The sequence below is a fragment of the Passer domesticus genome, chromosome 3 (assembly GCF_036417665.1).
Source record: "Passer domesticus isolate bPasDom1 chromosome 3, bPasDom1.hap1, whole genome shotgun sequence".
Classification (NCBI taxonomy): Eukaryota; Metazoa; Chordata; class Aves; order Passeriformes; family Passeridae; genus Passer; species Passer domesticus.
The window spans coordinates 69763288-69783045 of NC_087476.1; the positions used below are offsets into that span (position 1 = coordinate 69763288).

Here is a 19758-nt window from a genome sequence, read left to right on the forward strand (position 1 = left end):
GAACACATCCTTTGCCTGACTGTTTACTGCAGAACAGATGTGAGTTGTTAGACACATGACAATGTGTAACTGTAAGAGACTATGATCTGGAATTCATGCATTTACAAGCCATGAGTAGGTGCAAATTGAGACTCAAAGTCCTGTCTCTATGTTTTTAAACGATTTGCATTTCTCATTAGGTTTCCCTCCTTCTTTGTAGTGGGAATTATTCTAGCTTCAATCATTTCTGTATAAATCAAGTTTTCTTACATCATACAAACTCACTTCACTAAAGGCAATTTAATTCTAGTTCAACATACATTGCAGCCAGTGATTTACCTCAGCTGTTTTTGAGTAAACTTTAAACTGGATTAATTCCTTCTAAATGGAAAAGCCAAGGCTGGTCAAAGTATACTCACTGATTAGAAACTGATAATGCAAGTAATCAATTCTTTCATCTAGATTAGATATTGAACAAGTTGAGGGGTCATACAATGTGTTTCCACCAGGCTATCTGGCTACCTCCTGTCCTGTTTGGGCCCTAGAACCATCAGTAAAAACATCCTGATATCAGAGTGTGCTGACCAGGAATAACTGCAATGAAAAATTAAGCATGACTGGAAATCAAGTCCTGCTTGCAGTAGGCAAGCCTAAACAAGGATTATAAACAACTAAGGACAACTTTCCACAACTCCTGTGCTTCAAGCCACTTTTGGCTTAATTTCACCTTTGCTTTCTACCTACTAGATAATATTTTTCTTTGTCTCTGGTCTTTCTATACCACTGTAGCCAAACATAAAGAATGCAAACATGAAGAGCGTTCAGCCTGTATTTCTTTGTCCTTGAATTCATTCAACAGCTTACTCCTCCAACACTGATCTGGAAGTGAGTAGATAATCACAGACTACTTCTTCCCATGATATAGATAGACCCACACCTAGAGTAGTGTTTTTTAATGTTTTTTTAACCATTCATTGATCCTAAGTGCAAAACTGGTTTTGTACTTTATTCACTCTTTTGTTTTTTTTTAAAGTAGTATACGAATAAAAGAGTAATGCGCTTCCTTGGGAAAACAGACTCTTATTCATTCCCTGCTGAAATGCTGCTCATCTCAGCTGACAAAAGATTCCCTTTCCACAAACCACTCCGATTTAAGATCATGGACTTAAGACAGATCATGTATTATATTAATTACTCCACAGTTTTAAATATTATTTTTATTATATCATAAAAACACAGGTAAATTTTCCAAGACAAATACATACTCATTGGAAAGGAGAGAAAATGAGACTGTAAAAGTGGCTAACAAAATCTAGGCCTTACATTACATTACCTTCACAAGGCTTTCAGCTGAAACCTTCATGATGAGAGTAGACGGACCTTTATTGAAAAATGTCTACTTAAGAAATTCCAGGAATGGACAGTGGCTGACTGAATATTAAAATTTTGGAACCATTGATCTCAATCCACACTCTGTGAACATTAGCACCACACACTGAAGAATTTGGGTACCAGTGTGATCTGTGCAGGTGTTGTGGACTTGTTCTATTGTTCAGGAGAACAGTAGGGAAATACCACCTGTATTCTTGCTCCTTGCTTGTTTTCCATCTTATTATCATCTCAATTTACACAGAAGAGTAAGAATTATAGTAGAAACCCAGGAAGAATGATGTTGAAGTGAGATTCAGGTACTGTTTGTAGGATAGAGGCAGTCATCAGTGAACCAGTGATGCTAAGAAGAACCAGGCTTGATTTGAAGTTATTCTAGTATGAACCGGTGTCATTCTGCTCACTTTCTGGTGGTGCTGCAAATTTATACTGATGTAAATGAATTCAGAATGCTTAGTACTTTACTGAAAAACTCTGATTTGAAATTGAGGAGCAGGCTTGTGTTGCATCTGTGCAGGATCTTTAATTATTGTAATTATTAAAAAAATCTGCATGGCTGAAAGGTTATACTTTGAAGCATTCAAGTGAGAAAAACATTATCATTCTGATAAAATCTGTAATTGCCCCTACTTATCTTTCTCAACAATATTTTTAGTCCAAACAGTTTATAATCTTTTTTAAACACACATGATAACTGTTCGGTGCAGTCCTACTTAGGCTATGGCATACTTCCCTTCTAAAGTTTTAATAAATTGTGAAAATTCACTCAGATGTTTGTATGTGATGGCAAATTCTCCCCTGAAAACTCTTATTTTCAGGAATTTATCTTATTTATCTAAAATGTTCATATTCTTTGCACTATAAAATCTAATATTCCAAGGGTGAGTTGATGTGCTGTTGGCCATTGACTTCATTTTCATTGCTGCTGTGACAGTTTTGCTGTACAATCATGCAAGGCAATGTACAGCCTGCTTAGCTTCACTGGTCTCCTTGAGAAACAGTAGATAATGTGCAAATGTCAAGCACTGCATTTGTCCTGTCCTACATCTGCTTCTGGGGAAAACTGGGCAGCTGCAGAGGAAACAGCAAGGAGCCTTGGAGGTACTGGCAGGCAGGAATTTCGTGGGAGAGCCCAATAGAAACCTCTGTTTTCAGGATGCTGCCAGCGGTAAGGGACACACACATGCATTCATCCTCATCATAAGATCTGAAGGAAAGATAAAGTAGTGGCATCTCAACTTTTCAGTAAACAGGAAGTCCAGGTTCTGAGGTAGAAGAGAATTTTCTTTCTTCTCAGCTGCAGGAAGTAGAGAGGATTTGTGTGAGAATTATTAGGGCAAGGACTTCCTGAGCCTGGGTTTGGGAACCTTGGCTCACTTTCCTCTCCAGCAGCTGCAGTGCCAGATGGGATGGGCTGGACTGAATCCTACCATGTCCTTCAGGAGTTTAAAATAAACTGGCTTAAAAGTAGGATTTAGTTTGCCTGAATTAGCAACTCTGGGACACTGACTGAACCACTTTTCCTTTAAGTTCTCTGTGACCACTGAAGAAGCTTGGGTGCCTCCGAAAGCCACTTATCTCTCTGAGCTTCTCAAGGGTGGGTACCTAAGCAGGGACATGGGGTGTCACTGGGGCTCCCACAACTGTGGTGGCTCTGTGACTGCTGTGTGACCTGGCTTAGCAGCAAAGCAGCGCCAGGCTCCTCTCCCTTCCTTCCTGTTCTGTTGGAATACTGGTGATGCTTGCCTAGGACTGCTTTTCTTGAGGGATTTAAGCAATTTTTGAGTGCAGAAGTATTGCCTAGGTGCTTAATTCCCAGAGAGAGGTACCCTTTTGGGGTCTGCACAGCTGGTCCTTGCAGGGAAATTGCTGTCTTGGCTTGGAATAGAGATCTGTTTAGCCCAGTATCCATCTCACAGGGATAGTTTGCTCCCTGTCAATAAGGTGAGCACAAACCTGGACAACAGCCAAAAGCAGGTGCCAAGGGAGAAAAAGATGGCCATAAGTAGATGCCATGGGAAAAAGTGTGAGAAGCAGGGTGTACAGGCAGATTGAAGTTTATATTTGCAAGACTTAGCTGCTGTTACCTCGTGTGTATCTAAACTTACTTTGGCAGGTGGGTCCTGGGATCCTGCTGTTTGAAGCATTCCCAAGATCTGTCTCTGTCCATCCGTGTAATCCTTGCAGGCAGCCTGGCTTAGAGTTTTACAAAGCCAATATGACACCAAGGTAGCCAGCAGGCCCTGGGATGATAAGCAAAATGCAATTACACAGTCCGCACCAGAAAAGGCAGCAAAGGTCAGGGAGTAGGAGACCAATGCACCAGGGAGAGGCATAAGGATGCGAGGATACACTTGCTCACCCTCTGTATGTATATTTTTTTGTGATTTCAAGAATCAAGATGGTGATGCCAAACCTAGGCATGCATGAATATATGAAGCATATTGTTATTAACATTGCCCGTACTGTATTGCTCTCACTTTCTGAGTGCCCCGGCCATGCAAGGTGAATTCCTGAAGCAGGCGAGAACAGTGACATGCAGTCCGGGCTCACCGTTTATTTATTTGCCTACGCGAACCTGTTCTGTCAGGGGGTTGATGGAACAGCAACCGTTTCCTCTGGGCATTCCAGCCGAGTGCCAAAGCCCAGCTCCGCAGCCGTAACCTGCTCCAAGAATTTGCTCTGAGCAAACACCGACACGGAGCTCAAACCCCACGGATCCCTCCGTGAGCCAGCGCAGCGCTGCAGTGACAGCGGCTCGCAGCAGCCCGGCCGCCGCCAGCGGGCGGATGGCCACGGATACGTGACACGCATGTTAAGGGCGTTTTTAATGTTGATGTTAAAGCCGGGCAGGGTGGTAGCGGCGGAGTGAAGCGGCTTAGGGGCACCTCCCGCCCGTCTGGCTGCCCCGCAGGAGCCGCAGGCCGGCCGGCTGTCCGTGTGGCACTGGCCCGGCGCTGTCACTGCCCGAGGACAGGAGCAGGGGCAGCCGGCAGCGCCAGGCTAGCCACGGCACTCCCAGGGCGGCCCTAGCGCCGGCCCGGCGGAGGCGCGGCGGCGGGGCGGGGCGGGCGCTGTGTTGCCGGGGAGACGGGGGCGGGCGGCGCGGCGGGGCCGGGCAGGAACCTCCCGCCATGGGCTGCCGGGACGCTGTCAGCGGGATAAGAGCGGAGCGGGCGGCCGGGCGCGTCGGCTCCGGCGGGAAGAGGAGTGGGTAAGGGCGGCCGGGCAGCGCCGCGGGCGCGGGGGCCTCGCCTGGCGCACGGGGCCGTGGGAGGGCGCTCGGCACAGGCCCGGCCCGCGGGTTTCGGCGGGCCGAGGCCGGCGGCGGCGGGCGGGCTGTCAGTGGCGCTGCCGCCGCTGTCGCCTGGAGATGCCGCTGGCGGCTCGGGGCAGCCCGGCAGTGGCAGCAGCAGGCGGAAGGAGCCGCCGGAGGTGGCGCGGAAGGGGCCCGGCCCGCCCCGGGGCTCCCGGGCAGCGGCGGCCGCCGGCGGCGGGAGGGGCGCCGCGGGCTCGGGGCCCGAGTGCTGCCGCGGCCGGCGGCGGGCGCTCGGCGGCCCAGAGCGGTCGCTGCTGACGTGAGGCCTCGGCCTTTGCCGAAAGGCGACGTTTAATGCCCCGAGTGCGTGTGCAGACGGTGCGTGCAGGTTCTCCTCCGCCCCCTCCCGTGTTACCGGGTTGCTGTGCGGGTGGCCGAGCACTGGAACAGATTGCCCAGAGAGGTTGTGCGGTCTCCCTCACTGGAGATGTTCAAGAACGGTCAGGACTCAATCCTGTGCCGTGTGCTGCAGGATGACCCTGCCTGAGCAGGAGCCTGGAGCCGGTGCCCCGCTGTGGTCCGAGCCTGGAGCCGGTGCCCCGCTGTGGTCCGTGCCAGCCCGGCCCGTTCGGTGCGCTGCCTGCCCTGGGCAGCGCTGTGCGCCAAGCGCGAGCACAAAGCCTCTGCTGTCAGCGGGGCGCTTGGTGCAGATAAGGACTGAAGAACAGCAAGTGAGGGCTGTGCACGGAAACGCGATAACCCTGGCGGACGTAGAACATACAGGGGTCGTAACGTTTCAGCACCTGAGCTGCTCTTTTTCAAAAACGTGCATCAAAATGGGTGGACAGAGGCGCGATGGAAACTCTTCTACGTGTTCTTTGAGTATGGGGAGAATATTCAAAGATGCTTCTCCGGGAGAAAAGTAAAAATCTAAGAATTGGATCTTGCTTGATATCCCCAGAGGATCTAAAGAGCTACCTTTTACTGACATCTGCAGTGAAGGGAGACGGCAAGAAAAGCAAGTGCATCACTGGAAGTGAAAATAAAACTTCTTGTACAAAAGAAAGCAGAGCAATTGAAGAAATTTAGAAAGAAGATCACATGACAATGTCATGGCCTAGGAGTTGGAAAAGCATCTAATGTGGTTATAAATGGGGCTGGCTAAAGAAGAAAATCTGGATGGCAGGCTTTTTTCTTTTTTTTCCTTCTTGCTTGCAGTGCCATGTGAGTCAGTAAGACTTCATTATAAGGGTCTACAGGGAACTTGGAGCTAGTGACACAAGCTTGTGTACTGTTGCTGATGAGGTGGTGGGATAGCTATCTGTTTTGGTTATGTGTATCATAACCTTGTGCTAGGTAGCAGAAAAGAGGTGTCTGGAACATTTAACCTTCACTGAAGGAAGGGTCAGATTTTGCTTGTTTGGACAAGAGACCATGCCTGCATACAGCTTTTATCATAATGAAGCTACAGTGTGATAAGCACTTGGGAAAATATTCTTGAGTCTCATTTTTGCCTGTATTACAGGCTTCCAGACCAGTAGTGCAAAGGAGAAAGCATCCTCTCAGGTGCTTTAGAAAATTTGTGCTTTACTGGCTCTGAGAGTTTCTGGTGGATGTTTTGAATAGAGTGAATGAAAAATATTGTTTTCATGTATTATCATAGATAAGGAAAAAAAAACAAACATCTTTTTCCTAGGGTATTTTAATTTAACTGTTCCTACTTGTTGTCCTTTGGACAGAGACTCTTGTAAGCTAAAAGCATATTGTTTTTGATGCTTTACTTCTAAAATCAAAGCCAGTTGCCAAAGGAAGTCAGTTGTCACTTGGTTTATAAGACTGTATACAGATTTCTTAAGAGGACCTTTTTTGATGTCACTTACTTCCTGCCTTCCCTTTCTCCTTGCCCTGTGAAATTTTTAACCATGCTCAAAGTCAGCTTTCCATCAAAAATGTTTGATTGTAAGAAGTTTTTCTGTAAGGTTAATAACCATTTAATTAGGATTCTTGTTTGATGCTTCTTTTGCTTCCTCCATTCTCGTTGTCCCTGGTAGGTCTTTCACGTGTCACCACATCAGTTGTTAGTGCAGCTTAAAATAGTAAGGAAAGAGTCCATGAGTACTTTGCACAATAGTATGGGATGTGTTGGAAAGTTAGACACTGGATTTGTAAACGTTGGAAAAGAGAAACTGCATTCTTAACACTTATTGAAAGTAAGTTGCTGTTTTCATATCATTCTCTTTGCAGTTGAGCTCAAAGAGCATAAGAAAATACTGTGATTCCATGTACAAGCACTTCAGGAAGCTCAGCTCTATATTTCTACTGTCAGTGATTTCTGTAATAGACCATGGTTCTTCCTTATTAGTATGAAATTGTACACCCTTACAACTGGTCATTTAATATTTCCTTTGTATTTGCAGAATTTTGCCATTGCCATGATGGTGTCTTTTCAAATAAGATAATATTGCCCATGAAGGAAATCAGAAGCAAAACTAGTTTTGATACTTGGCTTTTGAGGATAGAAAAGAGCAGAGGGAATGTAAGGTGAAATGATTACTTTGTAAGAGGATTCTGCTGCACCTGGAAATGCTGTCCAGAACACACCTGCTTGTCTTCTGTGGGTGAATTTCAGTTCTTTTCAGTGAACAGCTGTCATTGACCAGACCACACTAATATCTGTTTTATTCCTTTGTGAGGAGTTGTCAGGCTCTCTGGGCTTCCTTGACTAAGAACTGTAGTAGCTATTGTATGAGATGTCACCACAAACGTTTTTGTGCTATGTTTGTTGGAAAATTGGATTATGTTGTTATGAAAGGATTGTAATGTGCAGTGGAGGGAGGCCTTTATGTATATATGCCTGGGGTTACGTTCTTTTGCTTTCTTTTCCAGTTCAGAGGTGGTTGTGAGACTATCAGGTACTTTGGCAAATTATTGCTTGCTGAAGGTTCATGGGCCTTTAAATAGCATTAGCTGGTGTCATTGCAGCTGTTGGTTCCTGTGACAGCTCTGATCTCAGGATGGTACACCTGGGACAAGATCAGGTAGAAGAGACTTGAGGTTCCTTCTGTTGTGTGATCTGGACTGGTTTGTCTGAGCTTGCTAAGCTGATTGAGCTGCTTGTTACTGCTGAAGGAGAAAATCTTCCTCCTGCAGCCTTCCCTTCACTGACAGCAACAACTGCCTGATCCCTCAGTGTGGCAATTCAACAACTAATCCACTGAAAAAGCTAGTTTTCTGCAAAGCTGTCAGGGTGGGCCACATCATGAAGGAACTGGATGAGTGCAGTGCTGGAGAGAAAAGAGAGGAGTTGCTGGGGAAGAACAGAAGCACTTTATGCTAGTCATGTGTTATCAGGTGGGCTGAGCTGCCTTGTATAACTCCAGCTGTGTTTTGGGAGATGGGGGTTTTTACTGAAGTTCAGCAGTGTTTCAATTCAGCTGTCATAGTCTATTGAGAAGAACTAATAAAGCAGCATGGTATGCACCAGATCAGGTTTTCTTTTCCTCTGTTTACATTCAGGTCTTGCATTTGGTCATGGCTCTCAGGGACTTGGAAATTAGTGCAAGCTGAAGTCTTGCTTCCAGATGGAGCCCTCTGTACAGAAGTGATACTGGAATGTGTGATGGGGAAGGGGAAGGCTATGTGTAGTCTTGAGTTTTTCCTTGCTGTAAGCTATTACCTCTTGGATTCATGTTTGTAGCCTGGGGTCTGATTAAAATCTCTTTTTCTGGGAAGTCATGTGTTTTTGTACTAATTAGTAAAGTATAAGTGTGAATCTTCTCAGTGTGATTTTTCAGTAAATGCATTGTGTGAAAATACAGATTAAATCTGATGCTGAGTAAGAGAGCAAGATAGAAAAAAACCCCTGTGATATTCCTTAGCTTATGTATGTTGAAGAAGGGATGGATATATAAAACTGTCATCCATGTGGTGGTGAATTTCTGGAATAGTTGTGTATCTTGGTGCCTGTACCTGTTGGAACTTCTATTGTATCTTTGTTTTGGACATTTCTCTGAAGTTCCCCTAGCTTTTTTTTTTTTTCTTTTTAGTCACCACTGCATATTTATTCTTCCTTCATATTCTGTACCTCATGCATTTTGTGATTTTGGTGTGTTACAAGAGAGCCAGGGCATCTATTCCTCTGCTTCTGTCTTCTGTTTCTTAGTCAGCTTCTCCCCCGTAAATAAGTCCCTACGGCCTGCTCTTACTGTGGGGTGAGGTTTTGCAGTGACTGTGCTGTGGGAAGCATGGAAAGGGTTGTCTTCTGCACTTCTCAGCTTGTGTAGCTTCCTGCAGGCACCTGGGGCTTGCCCTGTGACACTTGTGTTTGTCTGGGCATGTTGAGCCTTGTGGTGCTGAGGCACTGTGGGAATTACTCTCACATTATGAAAGAGCTTTTCTGCACTTCCTGGGTAATTTAAAAGGTGGGAAGTGGAAGGCAAGTCATGAATAGTGGTTTACGAAAGATGGTGGAAGACACGTGCCTGTTAGACTGTGTCTGTCAGGTGCTTGCTCAGCCGCTCTGACAATCTCAGCTAATGCTCATGTTTATGAATTCTTTGCTCTCTTTTCTTGCACCCAAAAGTTGATCTCCTTGGCTTCAGATAGAAGTTATCACCATGCTCCATGGAGAAGTATGGGAGCATGAAGTACTAACTGGGAGGTGGGAGGAGGGAGTTTCTGATTTTTTTTTTTCAGCTTTTGACAGTATAGAAAAACCTTCCTGTTCTCCCAAGAGAAAATTGGAAAAATGAAATATTAGGAGGAATTACTGTCAGGTAGTACCAAATGCAAGGGTTTGTTGGAAGTATTAAAACTGATACTAACTTCTGTGAAGTTTTATTTCAGCAAACACTTGACATCATCTATTCCTCTGTAGTATTGTGGAGGCATTTACCAAAGATTAATATTCTTTGGAGGAATAAGGGACAAAAAGTATGTAACTAGATCTGCTAATGTCAGTAAGCTACTGATTTGATAGACCTTAGTGTATTAAGTGAAAGATGGGGAATGAGTAATGGAAACAGCGATCTGAATAGCTCTCAATGCCTTAATTCTGGAAAAATGTGAATTAGTAAGGGAAATATTTAAGATTTAGAGCAAGAAATGTTCCTGATAGTTTATAATTCTGTTGCAGGACCTGATAAAAATCCACCAATGTAATAATTGATACAAGATTTCAAAAGTTGACCTCTGCCCAGTTTTGATTCACCAGTTTAAACAGACACTGAAATAGTCTTAAAATTAACCAAAGAAGTGCTAGTCTTTCTGTTGGAAGGTAAGAGAGTCGAACAATCCTAGTTTCCAAGAACTGAGGTCAAACATTGTTATGATTTGCTGTAGAGAAAAAAAAGCAAAATCCCTCCAGTGTAAAACTGGACTACATGATTATTATCACTTTTCTTTGTATTACTTGCATCTTTCAGTGATATGGGGAGGTTTGAGCCAGTGAGGAATGTGTACTTTCATTTTTTATTTGCATGTTTTAATTAAGGAAAGATCAAAGGAAAGCAGAACACTTCCTTCATGTGTCTGAACATCTAGAGGAAATGCTGGGGGGGATGTGTGGGTGTATTTTCCACTCCAGAAGGTACTCCTAATTACTCCAGAACTATTTTTAGAAGCCTAAATTACACCAGTTACAAAGCCAGTTTGATTATTGGAATCCCGCTAAGTCTTTAGCATTTGCAGCAAAAATTATCATATTATGTTTGCTTACTGAAAATGCCACTTGGCTTCATATGCACCTTCATCTGGCATACTTCTTGCATCTCAGTAGTGTAAAATCTTTCTTTGGTGTATTCATGAGTGATACACATTTATAATCGGGGACTTCCTTGTTTGGCACTATTTTTTTCTTTGCATTGTGGATGGATTAAAGGTTTACTCTGGTGATTCAGCATTTTGTTAAATGTTTGCCTATCTAGTAATAGGTATACTGGGAAATGTCATATTTTTGGTCATTATTATATGTAGTGATGTGCAATTATTAATTATATTTTTTTCTGTTGGAGTCTGTACTCCTTGACTAATTTGGAGTGCTGTTTAAACTTCAAAAATAAGTTAAAAATCCTAGCTGTTCCTTATTTGCATTTTCATTGGAGAAAAGCTATGTAAAGTGAGATTATGTGAGTCATTTTGCCTGTAGTTACCTGGGATGTTGACTGTGTCATCTGGGTCCAGTTCAGTGCAAGAGGGGCAGGTGAATCAAATGCCTCTTTGCTGTAAAGCCTGAAGAAATACAGGGTCTGCTTCCCTAACACCACCAAAGCTGTTCTCACTTTGTAAAGAAGCTGGCATACTGAGCTGAGCAGGAATAGCAGTGTATGTCACTCTCAGATATTTGGTAACTTTTTAAATTGACACTTTTAGAAGTGCTTACCTGTTGTTTTGTCTGCATCTGACAGGTAATAGAAAATACCAACTTCACTGATCAGTTTTAAAGCTTCAGAAGTGGAATTACTCTTCAGTCCTTTAATGGCTTTCTAAAAGCAAAAAAACCTGATAATTTATTTTCCCCTCTTATTTAATTGCTCTTAGTGGGTACTTTAGTCACAATGTCAAAACTGATCTTAAGCACTTTGTAGTTTTAATCCTCTCACTACTAAGCTTTCATTTAGGATAGCCTTTACTCATTCATATTACTTCAGCAAGAGTGCCTCAAGCACTCAAGAGTGCTCAAATCTTTACTGCTTCTCTTTCTCCAGGTAATGGTACAATCAAAGTGTATAAGATTATAAGTTACAAAAAGTTTTGTACAATCCTCTAGATCATGACTTGAGCACACATTTGTTGTTTGAAATGCAGGGTAGTCTGCATACTTGTAGTGCAGCCCCAGCCACAGTCGCAGAGGCCACGCTCTCTCCAGTACTGTGGGTTAATGTAAGAGCGTATCACAAAGTCTGCCTGGTCATGCAGGGCTGGTCTTTGTGGGCCCAGTACTGGAGACAGTGGCGCTGAACTTCTGACCTACCTGCCCTGGCATACTGCTGCTTTCCTTTCAATTTGCAGTCTATGGAAGTTGGTCTTGATCTTTAGATTTGGTTGTTACTGTGTGGCCATGACTGTTGAGGCTTGCTTGTAGTCTGGTCTGCAGTTAAAGTATCAAACCTAAAGTATGGAAGATCGTATTTGGAAGCGTGACTTGTATATATTTTAATTTAGGAAAGAACTTGTTAGCACTCTGACTAGTGTTCAGAACAAGGGTCGTTTACGAGTGTTGCCTTGCTACTGCAAAATGTTTTACAGATGATCTTCATCCTTCATTTTTCTTTTGTAAGAACTTACTGGTCTTTCATAGATTGCTCCTTGTGGTGGAATATTTGTCAGTTCCTTCCTTTAGTACCGTGTGTTTGCAGAGGTGTTGGCCTCTGACAGTTTAGATAAGATCTGAAAAAAATCCTAGTCTTCAACCCTGCTAACATTTTTATGGTATTGGTAGAAGTGTAGGATTCTTTAGTGCTTTTTGCTGATGTCCATGATAGCAGGTGTATTTGTCTCTGATGGAGTTAGTGCTGCAATGATTATCTTTGAAGGCCCCCAGCTTTGCCCATGCCTCTTGTTAGGAGTGCTTACTCTCCGTGCTTGTATGCAGTGGCCTGAAATATGAAAATTTTAAATGAACAGGAATGGATTTAATTTGGCTAACAACTATGTTGTAGTTAATGACTTTGGTTAGTATAAGACCACAACTTAGCATAGGCTTCAGTTTAGCATGTGTACAGGGCTAATGTATAACTTGAGTGTAGGTGGTTGTTTGAGAGCCTGTCTTTCATTAGTGTTGTACTTTTTATCTTGTTAGATGAGTCATCTCTCATTTTTTTGCTTGATTTCAGGCTTGACGAGAATGTATTCACAGGTGTTTCATATTGATTGATGACTAAATAAAATTCCACATGAAGCTGACAAACTGTCTCAAAGCACTTGTTTAATATGCAACTAGCCTGTAGGATTCTTTGCCATTAGCTGTCTCTCAGTGGTATTCCCCCCAGATTCAAAAGGAGGAAATTATTGATAATCTGTTAACTTGTAAAGGAATATTGTTCTTCATAAATCAAGGCAAAACATGACAACCTGCTGAATTTTAGCAATAAAAAATGTCCCAAGTTGACACTTTGGAAACTGTTGAACACTGTGGGGGGAGAGGCTGTGGGAGATGTATTGTTGTTTGTAAACAAGAATAATGTGTACTGTTAATCTGAGATAGCTCTGAGTTATGTTTCTATCATTTAGATCTGATTTCACCAATACTTGTGCTGGACAAGTCAAATTCTTGAAACAGTCGTGCTGGGGAGAGCAGACATAAACACAGATCAGTGTGTATCACAGGAAGCTGATTAAAAGCCAGCAAATACATTATAGGTTACATTTTGAAGGAATACATTGACCAGATTTTGGAAGTGTGGTCTGAAACAATCTTTCTGCCCAAAGACATTACCCATGAGTTTGATTTCAAGCTATCATAAAAACCTGAGGCCTGAAAATCCATGGGAAATTATAATTTGTGAGTAAGCAAGGGTTTGGCTTTTTCTTTCTGATGTCACTGTGTGGTACACCACAGTTCTGGGTCCTGATCAGAGGGATGGCAGCTCTGAAACTGTTTCTGAGAAGGTGACCTGTCTGCACCTGCTGTAATGCCTCTGTGTATCTCAAAGTGTCTGTAGCCTTGGGTATGTTTGCTGACTTGATTTTATAAATATATATATGACAGGTATTTTGGAAAGCACCTGTTGCTTTTATTTGAACAAACCTGGCTTATTTGTCTAATCTCATTTGTTTTTTTCCCATGGCATTCCTATTTTACATGGGGAATGGCTAGTTTAGCTGTCATGTCAGTGTTCTCTAACCATACACAATATGGAAGTGTGTATTTTTTTTTATGGGCTATTTTTTTAGTAAGCACAGCTAATTCCTTTAAATTTTGGGTTTTTTTACGGTGTAAGATACAACACTTCCACATCCAAAGAGGCAGAAATTTCCTAATTCTCAGATTGTATAAGCACTGAGCTTCATGGATTAAATTTTTAATACCACGAACACAAGTAAACAACATACTTATAGAAGGCTTATAATACTTGGTGAAGCAGGACTCTCAAGGTTCAGGTGTTGCAAGACAAACATCCTTATTAAGTGAGATGGGAGTTAGTACATAAAGTGGCAATACTAAGATTATACAGACATAAACACACTTGTGTATTCTGAAACATCATTACTCTGGTCTCACCATACTTTTAAGGGTTCATTAAAATAATACTTGTTTACTGTCTTGTACACTTGACACACTTCCCTGGCTTGTAGAAAGGACAGTGCATGTGTTATTTATCCAAACATACCAAGCATTTTTTGGTTTTCACCTTTTTTCTTTGTTCTGGGGGGAAGACACTCTGAACAACTTGTTCAGAAATAATATTTATCTGGTTAATTACACATAAGGCTAAAAGCTGGTTACAGAACTCCCTGATGAAATCAAGAACTTGGTCAGAAATAGCACTGTGTCAAAAAATTGATAGGTACCTGCAGCCTTATAATAAAGTCTGTGTGTTAAGAGGTTGTTTTTTTCATGTGCAATGTCATGGTTGGAGCAGCACTGCCTTAGTATGTAATGGGTTTTCTGCTTCTGTAACTGCAAATAGTTAATAAATAATAGCAGAGGACAGAGCAGAAAGTGGTTGAAAATATTAAGCAGGAGTTCCTCTGTGGAGCTGGAGTGTTGCCTGATATGTCTGTTTTGAGAATGAATCAAACTTAAAAGGTCCTGGTTTTGCTCTTGTTTGCTTATATTTTTGACCGAGTTGTTGGGTGGTTAGCAGATGTTCGCTGTGTTTTGTAAGCTATTCTTTTGGCTGATTGCCCTGCATCAGTAATGCCGAGCATCAAAGTGTCTCAGGTTTTCTGAGATGCTCTGCTTAAACTGCAGGTTCCTGTTTTCTTTCTGTCTGTGTGTTGCTCCTGCTGTGTAACCTATATTGGCAATGTCAGATGAGTATTTCTTTCCAGCTTGTGTGAAGTTTTGAATCATACCAAAAGAACAGAAAAGGAAGAATGCTGATTTCGGCGATGCATTACTTTGAGCCTTCACTTGCATTTTCCCACTACATACAGATTTCAAGGCAGCACTGTACTTCCCATTTCATTCCAGGGCACACTAGATATATATTACTCTGTTGCATGCTCTCATGCACTTTCTTTTCCTCCCCAGTTTGCACGGAGGATTTCATTCTTAGTCTGTTTGTGATTTTCTTCAACCAGACAATCAAAATTGCTGACTCCTACTAACAAGCTAAACTTAATTTCTGCAATAACCCTGACAATCTTTGCTGCAATAGCAGAAACCTCTTGTGGAGTGTCTTAGTGTTAATAACATGCTGATGCTCTTCATTATGTATATGTCCTCTGCTAACAGAGGCTTGAGCTTAAGTTGAAAGTTTAACCCCAGACTAAATCTTTATTTAATAATGATAAGTGTATAAATGTTAAGATCCTTGAGAAGGTAACAAACATGCTCTCCAGAGCATAAACATTAGGTACAAGCAATGATGCTGGAATAAGCATTTGCTATTTGAATTGAATACTTTTATTTATATTTAAATATACATTTAGTATAAACAAAATGTAGTGTTTGTTGGCCAGAGGTTACTTGTGTGTGTATGTATATATGGAGATGTATGTGTGTGTGTATATATGTATGTGTGTGTGTGTATATATGTATATACTTTATTCTAGAGAATGGGTGAAAAGGCTACAAGGTTTGAACTGGAGGCCAGAAAAAATTTGATTGCACAATGTCTTATAGAAACTAAGGGCTTTTTCAAAGCATTGATTTTAACAGCTGCTGAAAATGCAACTTCATTGCAGTCTGTACTTAAAAAGACTTGTAGCCATGCCATGCCTGGTCAATGTTTCTCTCTTACCTGAAAGAGAAAACTAGGAAAGGTAAAGAAATTAACAGCTTCCTGTAGCTGTATGTTCTCTAGTTATCTTTTACTGCTGTTGTACCTGTTGGGCAACAGTTTCTAAAAGTAATAAACTAGTATTAGGCTTTTGAATTAGTACTGTATTTTATTGTGATGCTGCTGTTTAGTGGATGTTCCAGGCCTTTCTGGGCAACCTATTGTTGAAAACATAACTAAGGAAAAGGCCCAGTTCACTTTAGTGAACAGAGTATTAGTTCTGACTCTGTGATTTTGTTGCATTTTCTTCTTTCCTCAAATTCTGCTATTGTTAGAGATAATTCTCATAATTAGCACAATGCAGATTTAGTATGTTAATGATTCAGTAGTCAAGATTGCTAAATTGGTCTTTAGAGTTCCATCCTTGTAAGGACAATTTTGATATTTTCTTCCAAAGTCCACTGAAGTACAAGCATCTTACACTTTAAGATGCTCAGTTGATTAGCAACTTCATAGAAATGGAAGGAAGTTCAGAAAATACAATTTTCAGGTGCAAGAAATTGATTTCTACCACAACAGTAAATAAGAAATGACTTCTTTGAGAGGTGGGGCAGAAAGAGGCCAGAAGGCAGATGTGATACAGGTTGAATTATGAGCATGATGCAAAAATGGGCATGAAAAGGGCAAGAGAATATCAGATTATTTACAGTTAAGTGGGGCTTTTTTTGACTTGTGGGATTTTTCCCTTTATAAATAAATTCTATCTAGTAGAGGTGTTTTTTGTGAAATAAGGTGATCGTATTCTTCTAGCAAATTAATGGCTTTTTTTTTTTTTTTTAGAGTCATACGGCTTAGTTAGGTTTTATCATTAACTGCTTTCAAAGATATGTTTGTGCTGTCAGTCTGTTTCAAGGCTTCATTGCAGAAATAGGTACAACTCAGAACTAGCCAGCACTTGTTGAAACAAGTCCTAAAGTGCCCCATTATCCAGCATGGTATCTCTTTACAATTTTTTTTCTGCACTGTAGAGTCAGAGCATCTTAATTCCTTACCCATTTCATATTAAATTATTGTGTTAAGAATATGTGCCTAATGTCCCTTTGTGTTAATGGCAACAAAATGTTACTGTATCTGGCTACTGATACTGGGAATCCACCCTTTTCATAGAATATGGCGATTTATGTTAAATCCATGAAACCAGGCAAGTGGTGCAGGAAACCTGGAGACTGAAGCTTTAGCTGGAAGGACACAAAAACAGCTTATCTATATGATGGACAGCTTATCTCTGTTTGTTACTCTGGTGCAACTGCAAAACCACTAGCTGCTTAAACTATTCTATTTCATTAAATTGTGACAATTAGTTGAATGGGTAAGTTAGTTTTTTGTGAGGCCGTGGATGAAACACAGTTCCTAATGGTCACGGGGAGGCCAATTATTAGGTGCTTGCCCGGGTAACCTGTAGTGTTTGTCTCTTTCCTTAAGGAGGTCTGTCATGTAGTGTTCATGCTCATCATAACTTTAAGCTGAAGTTTTTATTTACTTGCCATCTGAGAATACTAAACCAATTAATTTAGTGTTTTTCTTTCCTTTTTTTCCTGCCCCCATCTGTTGTGTGTTGGGTTTTTTCCCTCACAATTAACTGTGGATGTAATGAATGTCATTTGAGTGCTCACCTGGAGACCTTTATTAGTTTAATGTTTTTGAGGCTTTTCTTGGTTACTACCCTTTGCATTCCCAGTGATAAATTCCAATTGAGTTTCCTACTGACAAATTTTCAGTTTTTATTACCTACATCTTCCCCAGCTCTTAGTGTAATAGAGAAATGCTATTCTGTCGGGACAGACTAGGCAGATTAAAGATGCATTTACGTCAACACCTGACTGCATAATTCAGTTCTCCTTCTGTCCCTCACTTGTACCTGGAGCTGCAAGTTCTTCAAATATTATATATGCAGATAGTGATCACTAAAACCTCATACTGTTTCTAGAGGGAATTATTTAAACTTGTGTACCTAGCTTATTTTGCATTTTGCAAACTGGTGGATTTTATTATGTTAACTTACTTCATGTATGCCAATTATTTTCTCTGTAAGAGGCTTTCCATTGTGCACAATCTTAAACTAAAAGTGAAAACTGGGGCTTTAAAGCTCAAAAAGCCCTCAAGGACTCTTCCTAAATTTCAAATAGCTGTCATAAAATAACTTTAAAAAATATTAACCATTATATTTTTCTGTTTTTAAAAACAGGTGAACCAAGAGTGATATTTCCAGAATATATTTGCTTGTTCTTCCAGATAGGAGATAAATGTGTTAAGCTGGCAAAGTGATTCTGGTAAGAATTTTTTTGCTACTTCTATAGTGAATGTCGTTATATGTATAAGTGTTTGCAGTTTTGCTACTAGAAGGAGCTTACTGTACCATTAGTGCAAACAAATTTGGTTTTACTTCCAAGGTCTTATTTTTTGCCTAATAATTACATATCAATCCATCTGTTATATTTAAATGTTACACTGAAAATTATTTAGCCTTTTTTTGTTTGTACATTCTGTGCTTGGATATGATGAAAGTATTTGACTTTTGAAGCTTTTACTGCAGCTGTTTATACAGAAATACAAGGAGTTGAATGTGCTGTAGCACTCATTAAATGAGGTTTATGTGGATTAAATGATCTTGTTTCCTAGCTGCCATCACTGATTACTGTTTTTGTTTTGCTTTCTGCTATGATCCTCTTGAGAATTTTCTACAGCTGAGTCTTGCATTTTGTGTCTTGTTTGAGTTAAATGTTTCTCCATGTACTAGTGCTGAGTATTCAAACCAAAATTAAGTCTGGCAAGCAGAACCAATATTTTTGGTATTTCTTCCTGAACAACGGCAGCAAAATTGTATCTTGAATTAAGCACACACTGGTAGTGACTGCTACCCACTCAGTTGTGCCAGAAGGAATAAACTGTCAGGTTTGGTTGTAAATCTAAAGCATTGTACTTTTGCAACTCCCAAAATTATCTGAACTCGGTAATTTTTTTCTTTTCCCTTTGAAGCAATCTGCAGAGATTGTTGGAATACATAACATGATATTGTTCAAATAAACTATTAAATAATAGAATTTCTGTACAGTGTTGTGTAAGTGCTATGTATTTTGCCCTTATACTTCAAATCAAATACCTTTTAGTAGCACAGAAATGTTGAAGCTTGCATAGAGGTTACAAAGAAAAGCTGGAACAATGTCATTAACTTTCATTATGCAGTGGGAGGGAATGCTCTGTTGCAGTCTTTTATTTGTTAGATTTATGAAATCAGGAATTGGGGTCCTGGGATGTTAGCTAAAGTTTTACTGAAATTCTCTAAGTTTGTTCTTTTCTTTCCCTTCTACCCTACATGGGTATATTGATTCCTCAGTTCAGCAGACACTGTGTTTTGGAGGGGGTGAGATGCAGGGAAGAATTTTTCCTGTATCTTTCCCTTCTTCCCCCCAGTCTTTTTTCTATAAGGGATGTATTTTCTGATGGAGCTAACTTACGTCCTTTCCTCTACTTACAGCTCAGACATGAGCAGTGCCAGTAACTCACTGGCACGGGAATTCCTGACTGATGTCAACAGACTGTGCAATGCAGTGGTACAGAGGACAGAAGCCAAGGAGGATGAAGAAGAAGAAACTCATATGGCAGCACTGGGACAATACTTAGTTCAAGGCCGTGGGTTTATTTTGCTTACCACTCTGAACTCAATAATTGATCAGGTAGTAGCTTTTCTTAAGTGGTTATAGTTTTTGTATTGAGCTTTGACTGTGTGGATTTGTCTGGCTCACTTTGGTTGTTCTTGGTGCTGGTTTTCTTTCCTTTTTGTGGAGAGCGCATGAGTTAATTGGGAAGACTGGAAATTCAAAAAGATATGTTGTAGTTGGATTCTGTCCTTCAGCAGGAGCAGAAAATGGAAAACTAGATAATCATAGACCTGTTTGCCAGCTCAAATTTGACTAAGGCATGTGTGAAGCTCAAGTGCAGTAGCTGGGTGGAAAGAGACTTCAGCTGCATGTCCCAGAATCATGTAAAGTGCCAAAAAGCCTGAGTCAGCTTTTTCTGTTTGAAAGTTATTGGTCTTTGGGACTGAAACCATTCTGATAGTGCAAAGCATCCCATAAAAAATTATATTTGAATCTCGTGTTTTCTACAGTTCTTCCCTGCACCGAAGTTCTTAGCATGAAAGTGTTAGAATCCCACTAGGAGTGGAGGTTTTTTGGTGGTTATTCA

At 41.1% G+C, this 19758-nt stretch overlaps 1 protein-coding gene and 1 long non-coding RNA gene across 2 annotated transcripts in view; one reads left to right on the forward strand and one right to left on the reverse strand.

The window, feature by feature from the left end:
• Positions 1 to 1178: 1178 nt before the first annotated feature.
• Positions 1179 to 3915, reverse strand: LOC135296873 (uncharacterized). Its single transcript, XR_010358899.1, has 3 exons — positions 3731 to 3915; positions 3477 to 3611; positions 1179 to 2665 (listed from the first exon to the last, which is right to left on the reverse strand). It is a non-coding gene; the product is annotated as an uncharacterized LOC135296873 (long non-coding RNA).
• Positions 3916 to 4452: 537 nt separating this feature from the next.
• The window catches only part of LYST (lysosomal trafficking regulator), a 77286-nt gene continuing 61980 nt past the window's right edge, over positions 4453 to 19758 (forward strand). Inside the window, exons 1-3 of the mRNA XM_064413798.1 lie at positions 4453 to 4582; positions 17759 to 17843; positions 19049 to 19247. Coding sequence (XP_064269868.1) covers positions 19056 to 19247 — 192 coding nt within the window. The 5' untranslated portion in view covers positions 4453 to 4582; positions 17759 to 17843; positions 19049 to 19055. The remainder of the gene's footprint in view (positions 4583 to 17758; positions 17844 to 19048; positions 19248 to 19758) is intronic.